This window comes from Salvelinus alpinus, chromosome 7 (assembly GCF_045679555.1).
Source record: "Salvelinus alpinus chromosome 7, SLU_Salpinus.1, whole genome shotgun sequence".
NCBI lineage: Eukaryota > Metazoa > Chordata > Actinopteri > Salmoniformes > Salmonidae > Salvelinus > Salvelinus alpinus.
Genome location: NC_092092.1, coordinates 26,739,930 through 26,755,703, shown reverse-complemented (window position 1 = coordinate 26,755,703; position 15,774 = coordinate 26,739,930). Strand labels below are relative to the sequence as shown.

Genomic DNA, 15,774 nt, shown 5'->3' with positions numbered 1-15,774 from the left:
TTTTTCATATGGTCGCGGCTGCGCAAACACAGTTCATTGGTTGGATCTAGGGACGCTACTTTTCCGAAATGCTGTAACACGCCTGGCCGCTAGAGTCCGCCCAAGCGCATCATGCAGTCTTGTCACAATTCAACGACAAAAGAGATAGGAATCCCAACGGGCAATGAATAAGACCGTATAACACCCCACCCAGGAGACTATCAACCAATTGTGTTCACGTTGTCATGCTGCGTCACGCAATCCCTTCTTAAAGTCAGGAGTCGAGAAACTTCACTATTTTCCACGAAAGTACGTAATGTCACGATTCCAAAGCTATACGATGTTACAGAGAATAGGCTAGTTATCTTACATCTCGGAAAAGATTTGTAATGTTGTACTCCTTGTTCCCGAATTTCATGCTAATGTTGAGTTCTAAGCAAGCGCCCAATTGACTCCCATTGCCTCCTTGAATGAGAACTCGCCTTGTCCCAAAATAGCCCAGAATGCATCGTGCGACGTATGGGCAATTTACACAATGGGCGTTAATACGATTTCAAAGGGCTTTCCCATGTCCTCAAAAGTATCTCTGGGTGTAATAAGAGCCAGGTGCATTGGTAATAAACTGCACAGCTCTAACAAAGAATAAATAAGAGAAAATAGGCATCGTTGTGAGTGCGGGACTCCGCGATTGTAAAGCAGAGGCATTACAAGGAATCCTGTCGATGAATGTTCCTTCCACACAGGCACCTGGAGTGGGGTGGGGATTTGGGCGATTTATTTTGTTTGTATTGTATATGACGTTGGTATTTTCCCGCAATGGATATTTTTATTTTTCGTTCAGTACCCGTACAGTAGGTGGCGGCAATACACCAATAGGTGTAGTCTGCCATAAAACCTTAAAGACGAAGAAGAGTAAGAGCCAGATTCATACTTCCTGTTTACACGTTCAGGAAATAGTGATTTCCGTAGCTTTTGTAGTTGTTTATCTCATGGTAAATATGAACATAAAACTTTATAGCGTTATGTGATGGATATAAATTGATAACGGTCTATTTTAACCCAGTGGACGAGTCACCGATGATAACATAAGCTTCAACATCAAGGGAATCGAATACTGTTAAGGTTAGGTGTGTGTTGAACAAAGTTTTTGCAACAACAAAAGCTCGATTTCCTTTCAGCTGTCAATTTTTCCTTTTGAACGTACATGCACGATGCAGATAAACGTATTTTATTTAGTGAAATTAAATATACATAGCTACATGTATTTTAGCTGAATGATCTAGTTTGCCTGTTCGGTATGTTTTGGTTTCTCTAACTATCCTACTAGCGCCACGTCACATAACTCTTGAAAAGGATACGCTTTGGAAAAAGCAAAGCAGAATCAGACGGATTCAACTACTGTCATCATCGTTACTTGGACCAAATAACGGCCGCCACTTTACCGTGGTCATTTCTCTACGTAGTATTGAGCGGTTTTTGTGTGGTGAAGAAAACCTAACCATTCAAAATGACGGCGGGGGCTTCAAACTGGGGTTTGATCATGAACGTGGTCAACAGCATCGTTGGAGTGAGCGTTCTGACCATGCCGTTCTGTTTCAAACAGGTACGGTTTCCGCTATCTTATACCGGTCACACGATTATTCCATTGCAGAGGTAGTTTATCTTATCGTGTGTAGCGACTTTGAACTCGATAAGCTACTGGTGTGACGGCAGTTAATGCGTGAACATTTGTTCGGTGTTTACCTTTCCACGCGCCTTAACAGGTGCATTATACAGGCTGTGCACCTCATGCTTTATGCTGATCTTGACATCTTTGTACCGAATTGCAGTTTTAGGCCCCCATCATGCCCCTGTCAATATGAAATGTGTATGACAGAGTTGCCATATTTGCAGTTTTGAAATAACCCTCTGTCTCTGCTTCTCTCGCTCTAGTGTGGGATAGTGCTGGGGACTTTGTTGCTGTTCTTCTGTTCGTGGATGACCCACCAGTCGTGCATGTTTCTGGTCCACACGGCTAACAGCACCAAACGCAGAACCTATGCTGGCCTAGCTTTCCATGCCTATGGCAAACCAGGCAAAACACTGGTGGAGACCAGGTATGTGTCCTTTCCTTTGAGAGCCAATACTGTTGTGATGTATATCTTGTGTCTTTAGAGCCTTGATCAAATGCTAATATCTGAATGTCTCTCCCTCTTCCTCCCACTCTCTCTTGGTCTCTCTCGCTCTTCCTCTACAGTATGATAGGTCTGATGTTGGGGACCTGTATTGCCTTCTATGTCGTCATCGCTGACCTGGGCTCTAATTTCTTCGCCCAGTTGTTGGGCCTACCGGTAGGAGTCATGAGTTTTGAATTACAGAAGCAATCAGAGAATACAATAGGGCTGCATGATTTGGACAAAATATCTAAGTGCACATGTTTTGGGCCAAATATTGCGATTATGAATTGCGATTTTTTTTAAAGTGTGGTAATTCCATCAGCCATGGTTAATACAAGTGTCTGGGTAGAGAACATCACTTCTAAAATGAGATAATATGAATTAATACATACCGTGCTAACTGAATAAAAAACAAATTAAACAAATGTTTTCCAATATTGTTATACATATGATAGCAGATAGGATTATTGCACCTACATATTAACCGATGGAATAGAAAGCTTATGATTGTGTAATTATGTATAAGTAGGCCCAATCATTGTTATAATTTAAATGAAGTCAAATTGCTTTAAAAACATCTAACACGTAGCCTACTGATTGCAAGGTGTAGCCTGTGACCAAAACATTGGAGTCTGGTCCAGTCATTCAACGCGATGGCCTTTACCGCGTTTGGTCCAGTCATTCAACGCGATGGCCTTTACCGCGTTTGGTCCAGTCATCAACGCGATGGCCTTTACTGCGTTTGGTCCAGTCATTCAACGCGATGGCCTTTACCGCGTTTGGTCCAGTCAACAACGCGATGGCCTTTACCGCGTTTGGTCCAGTCATCAACGCGATGGCCTTTACTGCGTTTGGTCCAGTCATTCAACGCGATGGCCTTTACCGCGTTTGGTCCAGTCATCAACGCGATGGCCTTTACTGCATTTGGTCCAGTCATTCAACGCGATGGCCTTTACCGCGCTTGGTCCAGTCATCAACGCGATGGCCTTTACCGCGTTTGGTCCAGTCAACAATGCGATGGCCTTTACCGCGTTTGGTCCAGTCATCAACGCGATGGCCTTTACTGCGTTTGGTCCAGTCATTCAACGCGATGGCCTTTACCGCGTTTGGTCCAGTCAACAACGCGATGGCCTTTACCGCGTTTGGTCCAGTCATTCAACGCGATGGCCTTTACCGCGTTTGGTCCAGTCATCAACGTGATGGCCTTTACCGCGTTTGGGTTTGGTCCAGTCAACAACGCGATGGCCTTTACCGCGTTTGGTCCAGTCATTCAACGCGATGGCCTTTACCGCATTTGGTCCAGTCATCAACGCGATGGCCTTTACCGCGTTTGGTCCAGTCATCAATGCGATGGCCTTTACCGCGCTTGGTCCAGTCATCAACGTGATGGCCTTTACCGCGTTTGGTCCAGTCATTCAACGCGATGGCCTTTACCGCATTTGGTCCAGTCATCAACGCGATGGCCTTTACCGCGTTTGGTCCAGTCATCAATGCGATGGCCTTTACCGCGCTTGGTCCAGTCAACAACGCGATGGCCTTTACCGCGTTTGGTCCAGTCATTCAACGCGATGGCCTTTACCGCATTTGGTCCAGTCATCAACGCGATGGCCTTTACCGCGTTTGGTCCAGTCATCAATGCGATGGCCTTTACCGCGCTTGGTCCAGTCATCAACGCGATGGCCTTTACCGCGTTTGGTCCAGTCAACAACGCGATGGCCTTTACCGCGTTTGGTCCAGTCATCAACGCGATGGCCTTTACCGCGTTTGGTCCAGTCATCAACGCGATGGCCTTTACCGCGTTTGGTCCAGTCATCAACGCGATGGCCTTTACCGCGTTTGGTCCAGTCATCAACGCGATGGCCTTTACTGCGTTTGGTCCAGTCAACAACGCGATGGCCTTTACCGCGTTTGGTCCAGTCATCAACGCGATGGCCTTTACCGCATTTGGTCCAGTCAACAACGCGATGGCCTTTACCGCGTTTGGTCCAGTCATCAACGCGATGGCCTTTACTGCGTTTGGTCCAGTCAACAACGCGATGGCCTTTACCGCGTTTGGTCCAGTCATCAACGCGATGGCCTTTACCGCGTTTGGTCCAGTCATCAACGCGATGGCCTTTACTGCGTTTGGTCCAGTCATTCAACGCGATGGCCTTTACCGCGTTTGGTCCAGTCATCAACGCGCTGGCCTTTACTGCATTTGGTCCAGTCATTCAACGCGATGGCCTTTACCGCGCTTGGTCCAGTCATCAACGCGATGGCCTTTACCGCGTTTGGTCCAGTCAACAATGCGATGGCCTTTACCGCGTTTGGTCCAGTCATCAACGCGATGGCCTTTACTGCGTTTGGTCCAGTCATTCAACGCGATGGCCTTTACCGCGTTTGGTCCAGTCAACAACGCGATGGCCTTTACCGCGTTTGGTCCAGTCATTCAACGCGATGGCCTTTACCGCGTTTGGTCCAGTCATCAACGTGATGGCCTTTACCGCGTTTGGTCCAGTCAACAATGCGATGGCCTTTACCGCGTTTGGTCCAGTCATTCAACGCGATGGCCTTTACCGCATTTGGTCCAGTCATCAACGCGATGGCCTTTACCGCGTTTGGTCCAGTCATCAATGCGATGGCCTTTACCGCGCTTGGTCCAGTCATCAACGTGATGGCCTTTACCGCGTTTGGTCCAGTCATTCAACGCGATGGCCTTTACCGCATTTGGTCCAGTCATCAACGCGATGGCCTTGACCGCGTTTGGTCCAGTCATCAATGCGATGGCCTTTACCGCGCTTGGTCCAGTCAACAACGCGATGGCCTTTACCGCGTTTGGTCCAGTCATTCAACGCGATGGCCTTTACCGCGTTTGGTCCAGTCATCAACGCGATGGCCTTTACCGCGTTTGGTCCAGTCATCAACGCGATGGCCTTTACCGCGTTTGGTCCAGTCATCAATGCGATGGCCTTTACCGCGTTTGGTCCAGTCATCAACGCGATGGCCTTTACCGCGTTTGGTCCAGTCAATAATGCGATGGCCTTTACCGCGTTTGGTCCAGTCAACAACGCGATGGCCTTCACCGCGTTTGGTCCAGTCAACAACGCGATGGCCTTTACCGCGTTTGGTCCAGTCATCAACGCAATGGCCTTTACCGCGTTTGGTCCAGTCAACAACGCAATGGCCTTTACCGCGTTTGGTCCAGTCAACAACGCGATGGCCTTTACCGCGTTTGGTCCAGTCATCAACGCGATGGCCTTTACTGCGTTTGGTCCAGTCATTCAACGCGATGGCCTTTACCGCGTTTGGTCCAGTCAACAACGCGATGGCCTTTACCGCGTTTGGTCCAGTCATTCAACGCGATGGCCTTTACCGCGTTTGGTCCAGTCATCAACGTGATGGCCTTTACCGCGTTTGGTCCAGTCAACAACGCGATGGCCTTTACCGCGTTTGGTCCAGTCATTCAACGCGATGGCCTTTACCGCATTTGGTCCAGTCATCAACGCGATGGCCTTTACCGCGTTTGGTCCAGTCATCAATGCGATGGCCTTTACCGCGTTTGGTCCAGTCATTCAACGCGATGGCCTTTACTGCGTTTGGTCCAGTCATTCAACGCGATGGCCTTTACCGCGTTTGGTCCAGTCATCAACGCGATGGACTTTACCGCGTTTGGTCCAGTCATCAATGCGATGGCCTTTACCGCGTTTGGTCCAGTCATCAACGCGATGGACTTTACCGCGTTTGGTCCAGTCATCAACGCGATGGCCTTTACCGCGCTTGGTCCAGTCATCAACGCGATGGCCTTTACCGTGTTTGGTCCAGTCATCAACGCGATGGCCTTTACCGCGTTTGGTCCAGTCATCAACGCGATGGACTTTACCGCGTTTGGTCCAGTCATCAACGCGATGGCCTTTACCGCGCTTGGTCCAGTCATCAACGCGATGGCCTTTACCGCGTTTGCGCCATTTTATTGTAATTCAGACTTGCTGCTCCTCATTCAGGCCCCAGGTGACTAAAGCTTCTCTCAAACCCAGAGTGATGTTTTCTCATGTGTGATCTCCGGGGAAGAAGCCTATGATGTTTGCAAGCACCGACCTTTCAGTTGAAACTACTCATCAAGTCGGTTGTAAACAACGTGTGAACTCTGTTTCAACTTCTCCCTTCATTTTGTTATATAGTGTTGGCATGGCGACTTGGGAGAAATGCAGTCTTTTATCTCCTGTCCAGTTTTTAAAAATAATCTTCTTGAAGACGTCTACAGTTACATGCACACTAATATGATTATTGTGAATAGTCAGATTTAAACATTTACATTATTTGCAAGAATACTGATTTCCCTAATGATCCTGTTTACATGGATACATCTGAAATCAGGGTAGCCTATTTGATTCTGAGTTCGGACATATAAAGTTTCTATTTAAAAACAATTTCTAAGATTAATGCATTCAGTTTTTCCGAACTCACTTCATTCTTGGTTTTAATGTTCATGCGTCACATGCACAAAAGAAGAAGGAAGCTTGTGCTTTTAATTGGTGTACACTTACTTTGAGTATGATTTAGGCAGATTAAGGTAAGCAGAGTAAGGTGTTTACGTGTCTAATGCCATACTCGGCCTAGTGCCATAATCAGTTTAATATAGAATTACTAGTGTGCATGTAAACGTACTACAGTAAGTGTAGATATGAGTCATGTCTTTGGCTATATGATAGATGGGTGACAGCCTCTGTATTTCTGTGTGTCTGCGGGTTGTGTTTTCGTAGGGTGTTACACTTGAAAACGCATTAGCAATCAATGCCTGCTTAACGTACAGTGCATTCGGAAAGTATTCAGATCCCTTGACTTTTTCCACGTTTTGTTACATTAGTCTTATTCTAAAATGGATTAAATATTGTTTTCCTCATCAATCTACGCACAATACAAAATAATGACAAAGCGAAAACAGGTTTTTAGACATTTTTGCTATTTTATATATATATATATTTTTTAAATAGCTTATTTACATAAGTATTCAGACCCTTTGCTATGAGACTCAAAATTGAGATCAGGTGCATCCTTTTTTCCATTGATCATCCTTGAGATGTTTCTACAACATGATTGGAGTAAATTCTATTTATTGGACATGATTTGGAAAGGCACACACCTGTCTATATAGTTGACAGTGCATGTCAGCGCATAAACCAAGCCATGAGGTCGAAGGAATTGTCCATAGAGCTCCGAGACACGGTTGTGTCGAGGCACAGATCTGGGGAAGTGTACATTTCTGCAGCATTGAAGGTCCCCAAGAACACAGTGGCCTCCAACATTCTTAAATGGAAGAAGATTGGAACCACTAAGACTCTACCTAGAACTGGTCGCCCGGCCAAACTGAGCAATCAGGGTAGAAGGGCCTTGGTCAGGGAGGTGACCAAGAACCCGATGGTCACTCTGATAGAGCTCCAGAGTTCCTCTGTGGAGATGGGAGAACCTTCCAGAAGGACAACCATCTCTGCAGCACTCCACCAATCAGGCCTTTATGGTAGAGTGGCCGGACAGTAGCCACTCCTCAGTAAAAGGCACATGACAGCCCGCTTGGAGTTTGCCAAAAGGCACCTAAAGGACTCTCAGAACAGGAGAAACAAGATTCTCTGGTCTGATGAAACCTAGATTGAACTCTTTGGCCTGAATGCTAAGCATCACGTCTGGAGGAAACCTGGCTCCATCCCTACAGTGAAGCATGGTGGTGGCAGCATCATGCTGTCAATGTTTTTCAGCGGCAGGGACTGGAAGACTAGTCAGGATCGAGGGAAAGATGAACGGAGTAAAGTACGGAGAGATCCTTGATGAAAACCTGCTCCAGAGCACTCAGGACCTCAGACTGGGGTGAAGGTTCACCTTCCAACAGGACAACGACCCTAAGCACACAGCCAAGCCAACGCAGGAATGGCCTTTGGACAAGTATCTGAATGTCCTTGAGTGGCCCAGCCAGAACCCGGACTTGAACCTGATCGAACATCTCTGGAGAGACATGAAAATAGCTGTGTAGCAACACTCCCCATCCAACCTGTCAGCTTGAGAGGATTTGCAGAGAAGAATGGGAGAAACTTCTTAAATACAGGTGTGCCAAGCTTGTAGCATCATACCCAAGAAGACTCAAGGCTGTAAACGCTGCCAAAGGTGCTTCAACAAAGTACTGAGTAAAGGTTCTGAATACTTGTGTAAATGTGATATTTCAATTTTGTATTTTTTTTATACATTTGGTAACATTTCTAAAAACCTGTTTTTGCTTAGTCGATATGGGGTATTGTGTGTAGATGAGGGGAGGGGGGGAAACAATTTTATCCATTTTAGAATAAGGCTGTAATGTAACAAAATGTGGAAAAAGTCAAGGGGTCTGAATACTTTCAGAATGCACTGTAGGTGGCTGGCTATGGCTCAATCTTCATAAAATAGGGGATGGTTCTTTTTCAAATGATTGAATAAATGTGTCGTGTTGTCTCCACAACTCAAAAGGTACTTTTTGCACAACACTTGGTTTCCTTGTACTGTTGCTGATTTGTTTGAACCGATTGTTTGTGTGATATGATTGGTTAGAGATTGTGTCCTTTCTTGCCCTCCGCAGGTGTCATTTGGTTTCCGTGTGCTGCTGCTGATCACGGTGTCTCTGATCATCGTGCTGCCTCTCAGTCTGCAGAGAAACCTGATGTCATCCATCCAGTCCTTCTCTGCCATGGCCCTCATGTTCTACACGTTCTTCATGTTCACGGTGAGACCGCAACCACACGGGTAGGGGAAGGGGTACAGGGCTGCCTGCAGCAGGTGTAAGAGGGCCATACTCAGATGGGTAAAATGTTAAGAGTTTTGCTAATATACATTTTACTCGATAGGTTTTTACAAAGAATTATGGCTCTTCTATAATGATGATATGTGTTAAGTATCTAATTCCTGTTTCACACTGATAGAATAATGGCTGTTGACACTGTGTGACTCCCTTGCCTTTTCTTTGACCCTATTGCGAAAATGTATTGATGTTGTGATTGTTGTTGATGTTATTGTTGATGGCTCTATGTATTTCTGTAGTATTTTCACTGCTTACACAGTTAGTCTCTAGCACTGCTACTGTAGTATAGTGTAGCCTCTTTGTGCTATCCTGTGCTCTGCCCCAACCTCCTGTAGTAAAACCATGACATTTCTACTGAACACCACTGTCAGTTGGAGTACTGTCATGTCTGGGATTAGAACCAGACCCAGTCCTGGCCCTGACCTCCACCTACCTTGGTCCAGACCACTAACCCTCTAACTGATGTATCTCCCTTCCTCTCCTACTTCCTTTTCTATCATTGCCGTTCCTGACCCCTCCCCCTTCCTTTCTGACACCTCCTTTACGATTCTCTCTACCTTCCTCTCCCTTGTGACTGTTTCTCTACTCTCCTGTGTTGCTGCTGACTGCTGTCTGGCTGGCTGCTGTAGATAGTCATGTCTTCTCTGCGTTACGGCCTGATCTCAGGCTCCTGGTTCGAGCGTGTACACCTGTGGCGGGTCAGGGGCGTCATACAGTGCCTGCCCATTATCGCCACCACCTTCTGCTGTCACCCGTAAGTAACCATGGAAACAATCCTTGAACTCCGACCTGGGGGAAGGTATCAACTCCGAGGCTAAGGGGACAAAATTCAATCCCCAACCCACCTACCACCTCCTAAAACTAATAGCATCCTCCCTCTCAATCTCCAATCCAATCCTCGCATTTCCATTTCCTTTCCCCTCTTCAAATTCATTTTCGTTTGTCTTTAGGTTGTTTGTGTGTCTATGGTTTGGAGGCAAGGGGGTGCACAATTATTGATTGCTCAACCCCTGTCCCCCCAAACTGCCATCCTCTGATGTGGAGGATGCTCATGGAGCTCTCTTTCTCTGGTCCTCTGGAGCTGGATATGGGAATCAACTACAGACAGTAAATGCCGTACCGATCAAAACATCTGCCCCTCAGAAATATTTATTTATTTTCTTGATCAGTCTTTAAATTCTGCATTTTAGTTGGTTGGGCTGCACAAAATGAGTAAAAATCAAATTGCTATTTTTGTACCAAATATTGCTAGTTTACTTGCGATTATTGATCAAAACACTGGTTAAACTGTTGGAATCATAGAAATTGAATAATGATTTTAATTTTATGGTTGGAATATAGTGGGCACTTGGAATGCAGTTTTGTTTTGCATGACAACAAATGAAAAGTAAGGGAGGAGATGGTTGTGACAGAGCAGGAACCAAAGTGTTGGTCAGTCTTTCCCATGGGAACCTAATTAGATTTAAATGGATAGGTACATTCATACAAAGATTTTAGAATATTCTTCACCTTTTCCTCTCTGATTAAGAACAAGCTGTCTCTCATTAAGAACAAGTGGATTAGCATTAGGGGCTAACAGGAAACCTTTAGGCATATTTGCAGTTTCCTAAGGCCAACTAAGAGCAAGTTACACAAACAAATAGTATAATATAGAAAATATGTGGATTTATATTAAGAGGTAAGCTGGAAAGTTGCGTTGTTCTTGTTTGGGAAAAATCTGACAGCATGCTGTTTGGTCAATGCATGCAGAGTGAATCTCAAGCACGAGAAACTGCCTGGTTGAGTGACTGGACGGAGAGAACTCTGTCAACTAAAGCAATAAATCCAAAGTAAAAATACGGGCCTTACAGATGGCCGTTTCAAAATATCGCAGCCTCTTGTCATATGGATAATGCGCATGTCAATATCACAATTTAGATTACCATTAGATTAAATGTGCAGCCCTACTAGTTGGGCATTGGGCATGTGTAAATCTCTAACAGGTTCGAGAGGATGATTTCTTATATCGTCACAGCCTTATTTGGGCAGGAGGAGACTTTTTTATCAACATGGCATATTCTGTCTCATTTTTTAAATGTTGTGTTCAAATTCATTTTCTCCGGTTCCTCCCCTCTTCATTCTTTCACTCATGATCAGACAGGCCTTCAGAATGGGCTTCTCTCCTCCTCTTCAACCCTCCTGTTCTTCTTTTGGTTCAAGCCATAACTCCCCCCTGCTCTCCCCCCTCCCTCCCTCCCTCAGATGGTGCTGTCCTCATTCAAACACGGGCTACTCAGTGGCTTTTGGCTGGGGCGGGTCAGTTTGGTGCGCTGGGATGGTGTCTTTCGTTGCCTCCCTATCTGTGGCATGGCCTTCGCCTGTCAGTCGTAAGTACCTCCCAGTCCCTTCCCGCCCCTCCTGCGCAGTCCCTGAAATGGTGATAGGATATGGGTTGTGTTCATTAGGCACAAAAAGAAGTCCGAGACACTTTATAAAATAAAAAAAAACATAATAATAATGAAGGGGTACATACCTAAACTTGTCCAATAAGTTTTCAAAAGTTTCCTGTTTCGTGCCTATTGAACATCACCAGGATGTAGAGTCTAGAGTAGAGGTCGACCGATTATGATTTTTCAACGCCGATAGCGATTATTGGAGGACCAAAAAAAGCCGATACCGATTAATCGGCCGATTTTTATTTATTTATTTATTTGTAATAATGACAATTACAACAATGCTGAATGAACACTTATTTTAACTTAATATAATACATCAATAAAATCTATTTAGCCTCAAATAAATAATGAAACATGTTCAATTTGGTTTAAATAATGCAAAAACAAAGTGTTGGAGAAGAAAGTAAAAGTGCAATATGTGCCATGTAAGAAAGCTAACGTTTAAGTTCCTTGCTCAGAACATGAGAACATATGAAAGCTGGTGGTTCATTTTAACATGAGTATCCAATATTCCCAGGTAAGAAGTTTTAGGTTGTAGTTATTATAGGAATTATAGGACTATTTCTCTCTATACGATTTGTATTTCATATACATTTTGACTATTGGATGTTCTTATAGTATTGCCAGTGTAACAGTATAGCTTCCGTCCCTCTCCTCGCTCCTCCTACCTGGGCTCGAAGCAGGAACACATCGACAACAGCCACCCTCGAAGCAGCGTTACCCATGCAGAGCAAGGGGATCAACTACTCCAAGTCTCAGAGCGAGTGACGTTTGAAACGCTATTAGCGCGCACCCTGCTAACTAGCTAGCCATTTCACATCGGTTACACCAGCCTAATCTCGGGAGTTAATAGGCTTGAAGTCATAAACAGCGCAATGCTTGAAGCATTGCGAAGAGCTGCTGGCAAAACGCACGAAAGTGCTGTTTGAATGAATGCTTACGAGCCTGCTGCTGCCTACCACCGCTCAGTCAGACTGCTCTATCAAATCATAGACTTAATTATAACATAGGTCATTAATATGGTCGAATCCGGAAACTATCATCTCGAAAACAAAACGTTTATTCTTTCAGTGAAATACGGAACAGTTCCGTATTTTATCTAACGGGTGGCATCCATAAGTCTAAATATTCCTGTTACATTGCACAACCTTCAATGTTATGTCATAATTACGTAAAATTCTGGCAAATTAGTTTGCAACGAGCCAGGCGGCCCAAACTGTTGCATATACCCTGACTCTGCGTGCAATGAACGCAAGAGAAGTGACACAATTTCACCTGGTTAATATTGCTAACCTGGATTTCTTTTAGCTAAATATGCAGGTTTAAAAATATATACTTCTGTGTATTGATTTTAAGAAAGGCATTGATGCTTATGGTTAGGTACAGTCATGCCACGATTGTGCTTTTTTCGCAAATGCGAAAAATGTTAAATCATTACACGTTTGGCGAAGTTTGCTGTCTTTGTTAGGAAGAAATAGTCTTCACACAGTTCGCAACGAGCCAGGCGGCCCAAACTGCTGTATATACACTGACTCTGTTACAAGAGAAGTGACACAATTCCCTAGTTAAAAGAAATTCATGTTAGCAGGCAATATTAACTAAATATGCATGTTTAAAAATATATACTTGTGTATTGATTTTAAGAAAGGCGTTGATGTTTATGGTTAGGTACACGTTGGAGCAACGACAGTCCTGTTTTGCGAATGCGCACCGCATCGATTATATGCAACGCAGGACACGCTAGATAAACTAGTAATATCATCAATCATGTGTAGTTAACTAGTGATTATGATTGATTGTTTGTTTTTTATAAGATAAGTTTAATGCTAGCTAGCAACTTACCTTGGCTTCTTACTGCATTCACGTAACAGGCAGGCTCCTCGTGGAGTGCAATGTAAAGCAGGTGGTTAGAGCGTTGGACTAGTTAACCGTAAGGTTGCAAGATTGAATCCCTGAGCTGAAAAGGTAAAAATCTGTCCTTTTGCCCCACCGTTCCTAGGCCGTCATTGAAAATAAGAATGTGTTCTTAACTGACTTGCCTAGTTAAATAAAGGTGTAAAAAAAACTAAAAAAACGGCCAAATCGGTGTCCAAAAATACCGATTTCCGATTGTTATGAAAACTTGAAATCGGCCCTAATTAATCGGCCATTCCGATTAATCGGTCGACCTCTAGTCTAGAGACAGAAATAGAATGGGTAGAATGGACATGATAGTTCACGTGGTCTTTCTTTCATGCTGCTCCTAATATGTTGTAAATGTGCTATTGTTGCATGTAGAACACTGATAAATGTACTGAATGGAGCATGACTACCTGCATTCATAAAGACAACACAAAGGCTATAGGGTTAGTCTGCAAGGTGACGGAGACAGAGTTTTTGGATGGAGAGTTAGGGGTGGGGGATGTTTGTAGGGGGAGTTTGCTGTTTCACTTTCACGGCTTCACACTTAACCAATTGGCTACTTCATTCCCTGTTCTATCGCCAGGTACTTCTACTTCTAGACGCAGTCGCCTGCTGTAGTTGTATCTGTCTAACATCATGTTGTTTCGGTGTGTTTTTTTTAATGTGTTGCCAGGAACTGCATTCTAGCCCTGGGAAAATATGTTATTTATCACAACAGCACTGCTTGCATACCGGCTGTTGAAGCCTGGAGACAAGATGTTGATTGGAGATCTTGAGGAGTAAAGAGTAGGATCTACAATATAACTAGCGAGAGATGGACCACGATAAAATTCATCACTAACCTTTGATGATCTTCATCAGATGACACTCATAGGACTTCATGTTACACAATACATGTATGTTTTGTTCGATAAAGTTCATATTTATATAAAAAAATCTTAGTTTACATTGGCGAGTTATGTTCAGTAATGTTTTGCTTCCAAAACATCCGGTGATTTTGCAGAGAGCCACGTCAATTTACAGAAATACTCATCATAAATGTTGATGAAAATACAAGTGTTATGCTTGGAATTAAAGATATACTTCTCCTTAATACAACCGCTGTGTCAGATTTCAATAAAGCTTTATGGCAAAAGCACACCATGCGATAATCTGAGTACAGCACTCAGGCACCAAAACAAGCCGTACAGGTACCCGCCAAGTTGTGGAGTCAACAAAAGTCAGAAATGGCATTATAAATATTCACTTACCTTTTGATGATCTTCATCGGAATGCACTCCCAGGAATCCCAGTTTCACAATAAATGTTAGTTTTGTTCGATAAAGTCCATCATTTATGTCCAAATACCTCCTTTTTGTTCGCGTGTTTAGTCCAGTAATCCAAATGCGCAGGCACTAGGTCCAGACAAAGTCAAAAAAGTTATATTACAGTTCGTAGAAACATGTCAAACGATGTATAAAATCAATCTTTAGGATGTTTTTATCATAAATCTTCAATAATGTTTCAACCGGACAATTCCTTTGTCTTTAGAAATGAAAAGGAACAGAGCTCGCTCTCACGGTCGTGCGCCTGACTTAACTCATGGCATTCTGCCAGACACCTGGTTCAAACAGCTCTTATTCGCTCCCCCTTCACAGTAGAAGCCTTAAAGACTGTTGACATCTAGTGGAAGCTTTAGGAAGTGCAATATGACCCCATAGACACTGTATATTGGATAGGCAAAGACTTGAAAACCTACAAATCTCAGATTTCCCACTTCCTGGTTGGATTTTTCTCTCAGGTTTTTGCCTGCCATATGAGTTCTGTTATACTCACATACATCATTCAAACAGTTTTAGAAACTTCAGAGTGTTTTCTATCCAAATCTACTAATTATATGCATATTCTAGCTTTTGGGCCTGAGTAGCAGGCAGTTTACTCTGGGCACCTTATTCATCCAAGCTACTCAATACTGCCCCTCAGTCCCAAAGAAGTTAAAGCATCAGGCATGCTCAATGCATATATAGTTGACCATTCGCAATACCAAGCGTCGGCTGGAGTGGTGTAAAGCTTGACACTATTGGACTGTGGAGCAGTGGAAATGCATTCTCTGGAGTGATGAATCACGCTTCACCATCTGGCAAGTCCGATGGACAAATCTGGGTTTGGCGGATGCCAGGAGAACGCTACCTGCCCGAATGCATAGTGCCCTCTGTAAAGTTTGGTGGAGGAGAATTAATGTTCTGGGGCTGTTTTTCATTCTAGACGATTCTGTTTCAGCAACAGTTTGGGGAAAGCCCTTTCCTGTTTCAGCATGACAATGGCCCTGTGCACAAAGCAAGAGCCATACAGAAATGCTTTGTCAAGATCGGTGTAGAAAAACTTGACTGGCCTGCACAGATCCCTGACCTCAACCCCATCAAACACCTTTGGGATGATTTGGAATGCCGACTGCGAGCCAGGCCTAATTGCCCAACATCAGTGCCTGACCTCACTAATGCTCGTGTGGCTGAGTGGAAGCAAGTCC

The 15,774-nt window shown here is 44.3% G+C and overlaps 1 protein-coding gene across 6 annotated transcripts in view; it reads left to right on the top strand.

Moving 5' to 3' along the window:
- The first annotated feature begins 901 nt into the window (after positions 1-901).
- Positions 902-15,774, top strand: part of LOC139580696 (putative sodium-coupled neutral amino acid transporter 10) — a 31,247-nt gene continuing 16,374 nt past the window's right edge. For 3 of the 6 annotated variants that reach the window (XM_071409619.1, XM_071409620.1, XM_071409617.1), the window contains exons 1-5: positions 902-1,582; positions 1,912-2,075; positions 2,216-2,309; positions 8,713-8,856; positions 11,173-11,297. In XM_071409619.1, coding sequence (XP_071265720.1) covers positions 1,487-1,582; positions 1,912-2,075; positions 2,216-2,309; positions 8,713-8,856; positions 11,173-11,297 — 623 coding nt within the window. In that variant the 5' untranslated portion in view covers positions 902-1,486. Of the gene's footprint in view, positions 1,583-1,911; positions 2,076-2,215; positions 2,310-8,712; positions 8,857-9,560; positions 9,686-11,172; positions 11,298-15,774 lie in introns of all 6 variants that reach the window. The other 3 variants (XM_071409622.1, XM_071409621.1, XM_071409618.1) reach the window with 3 other exon arrangements.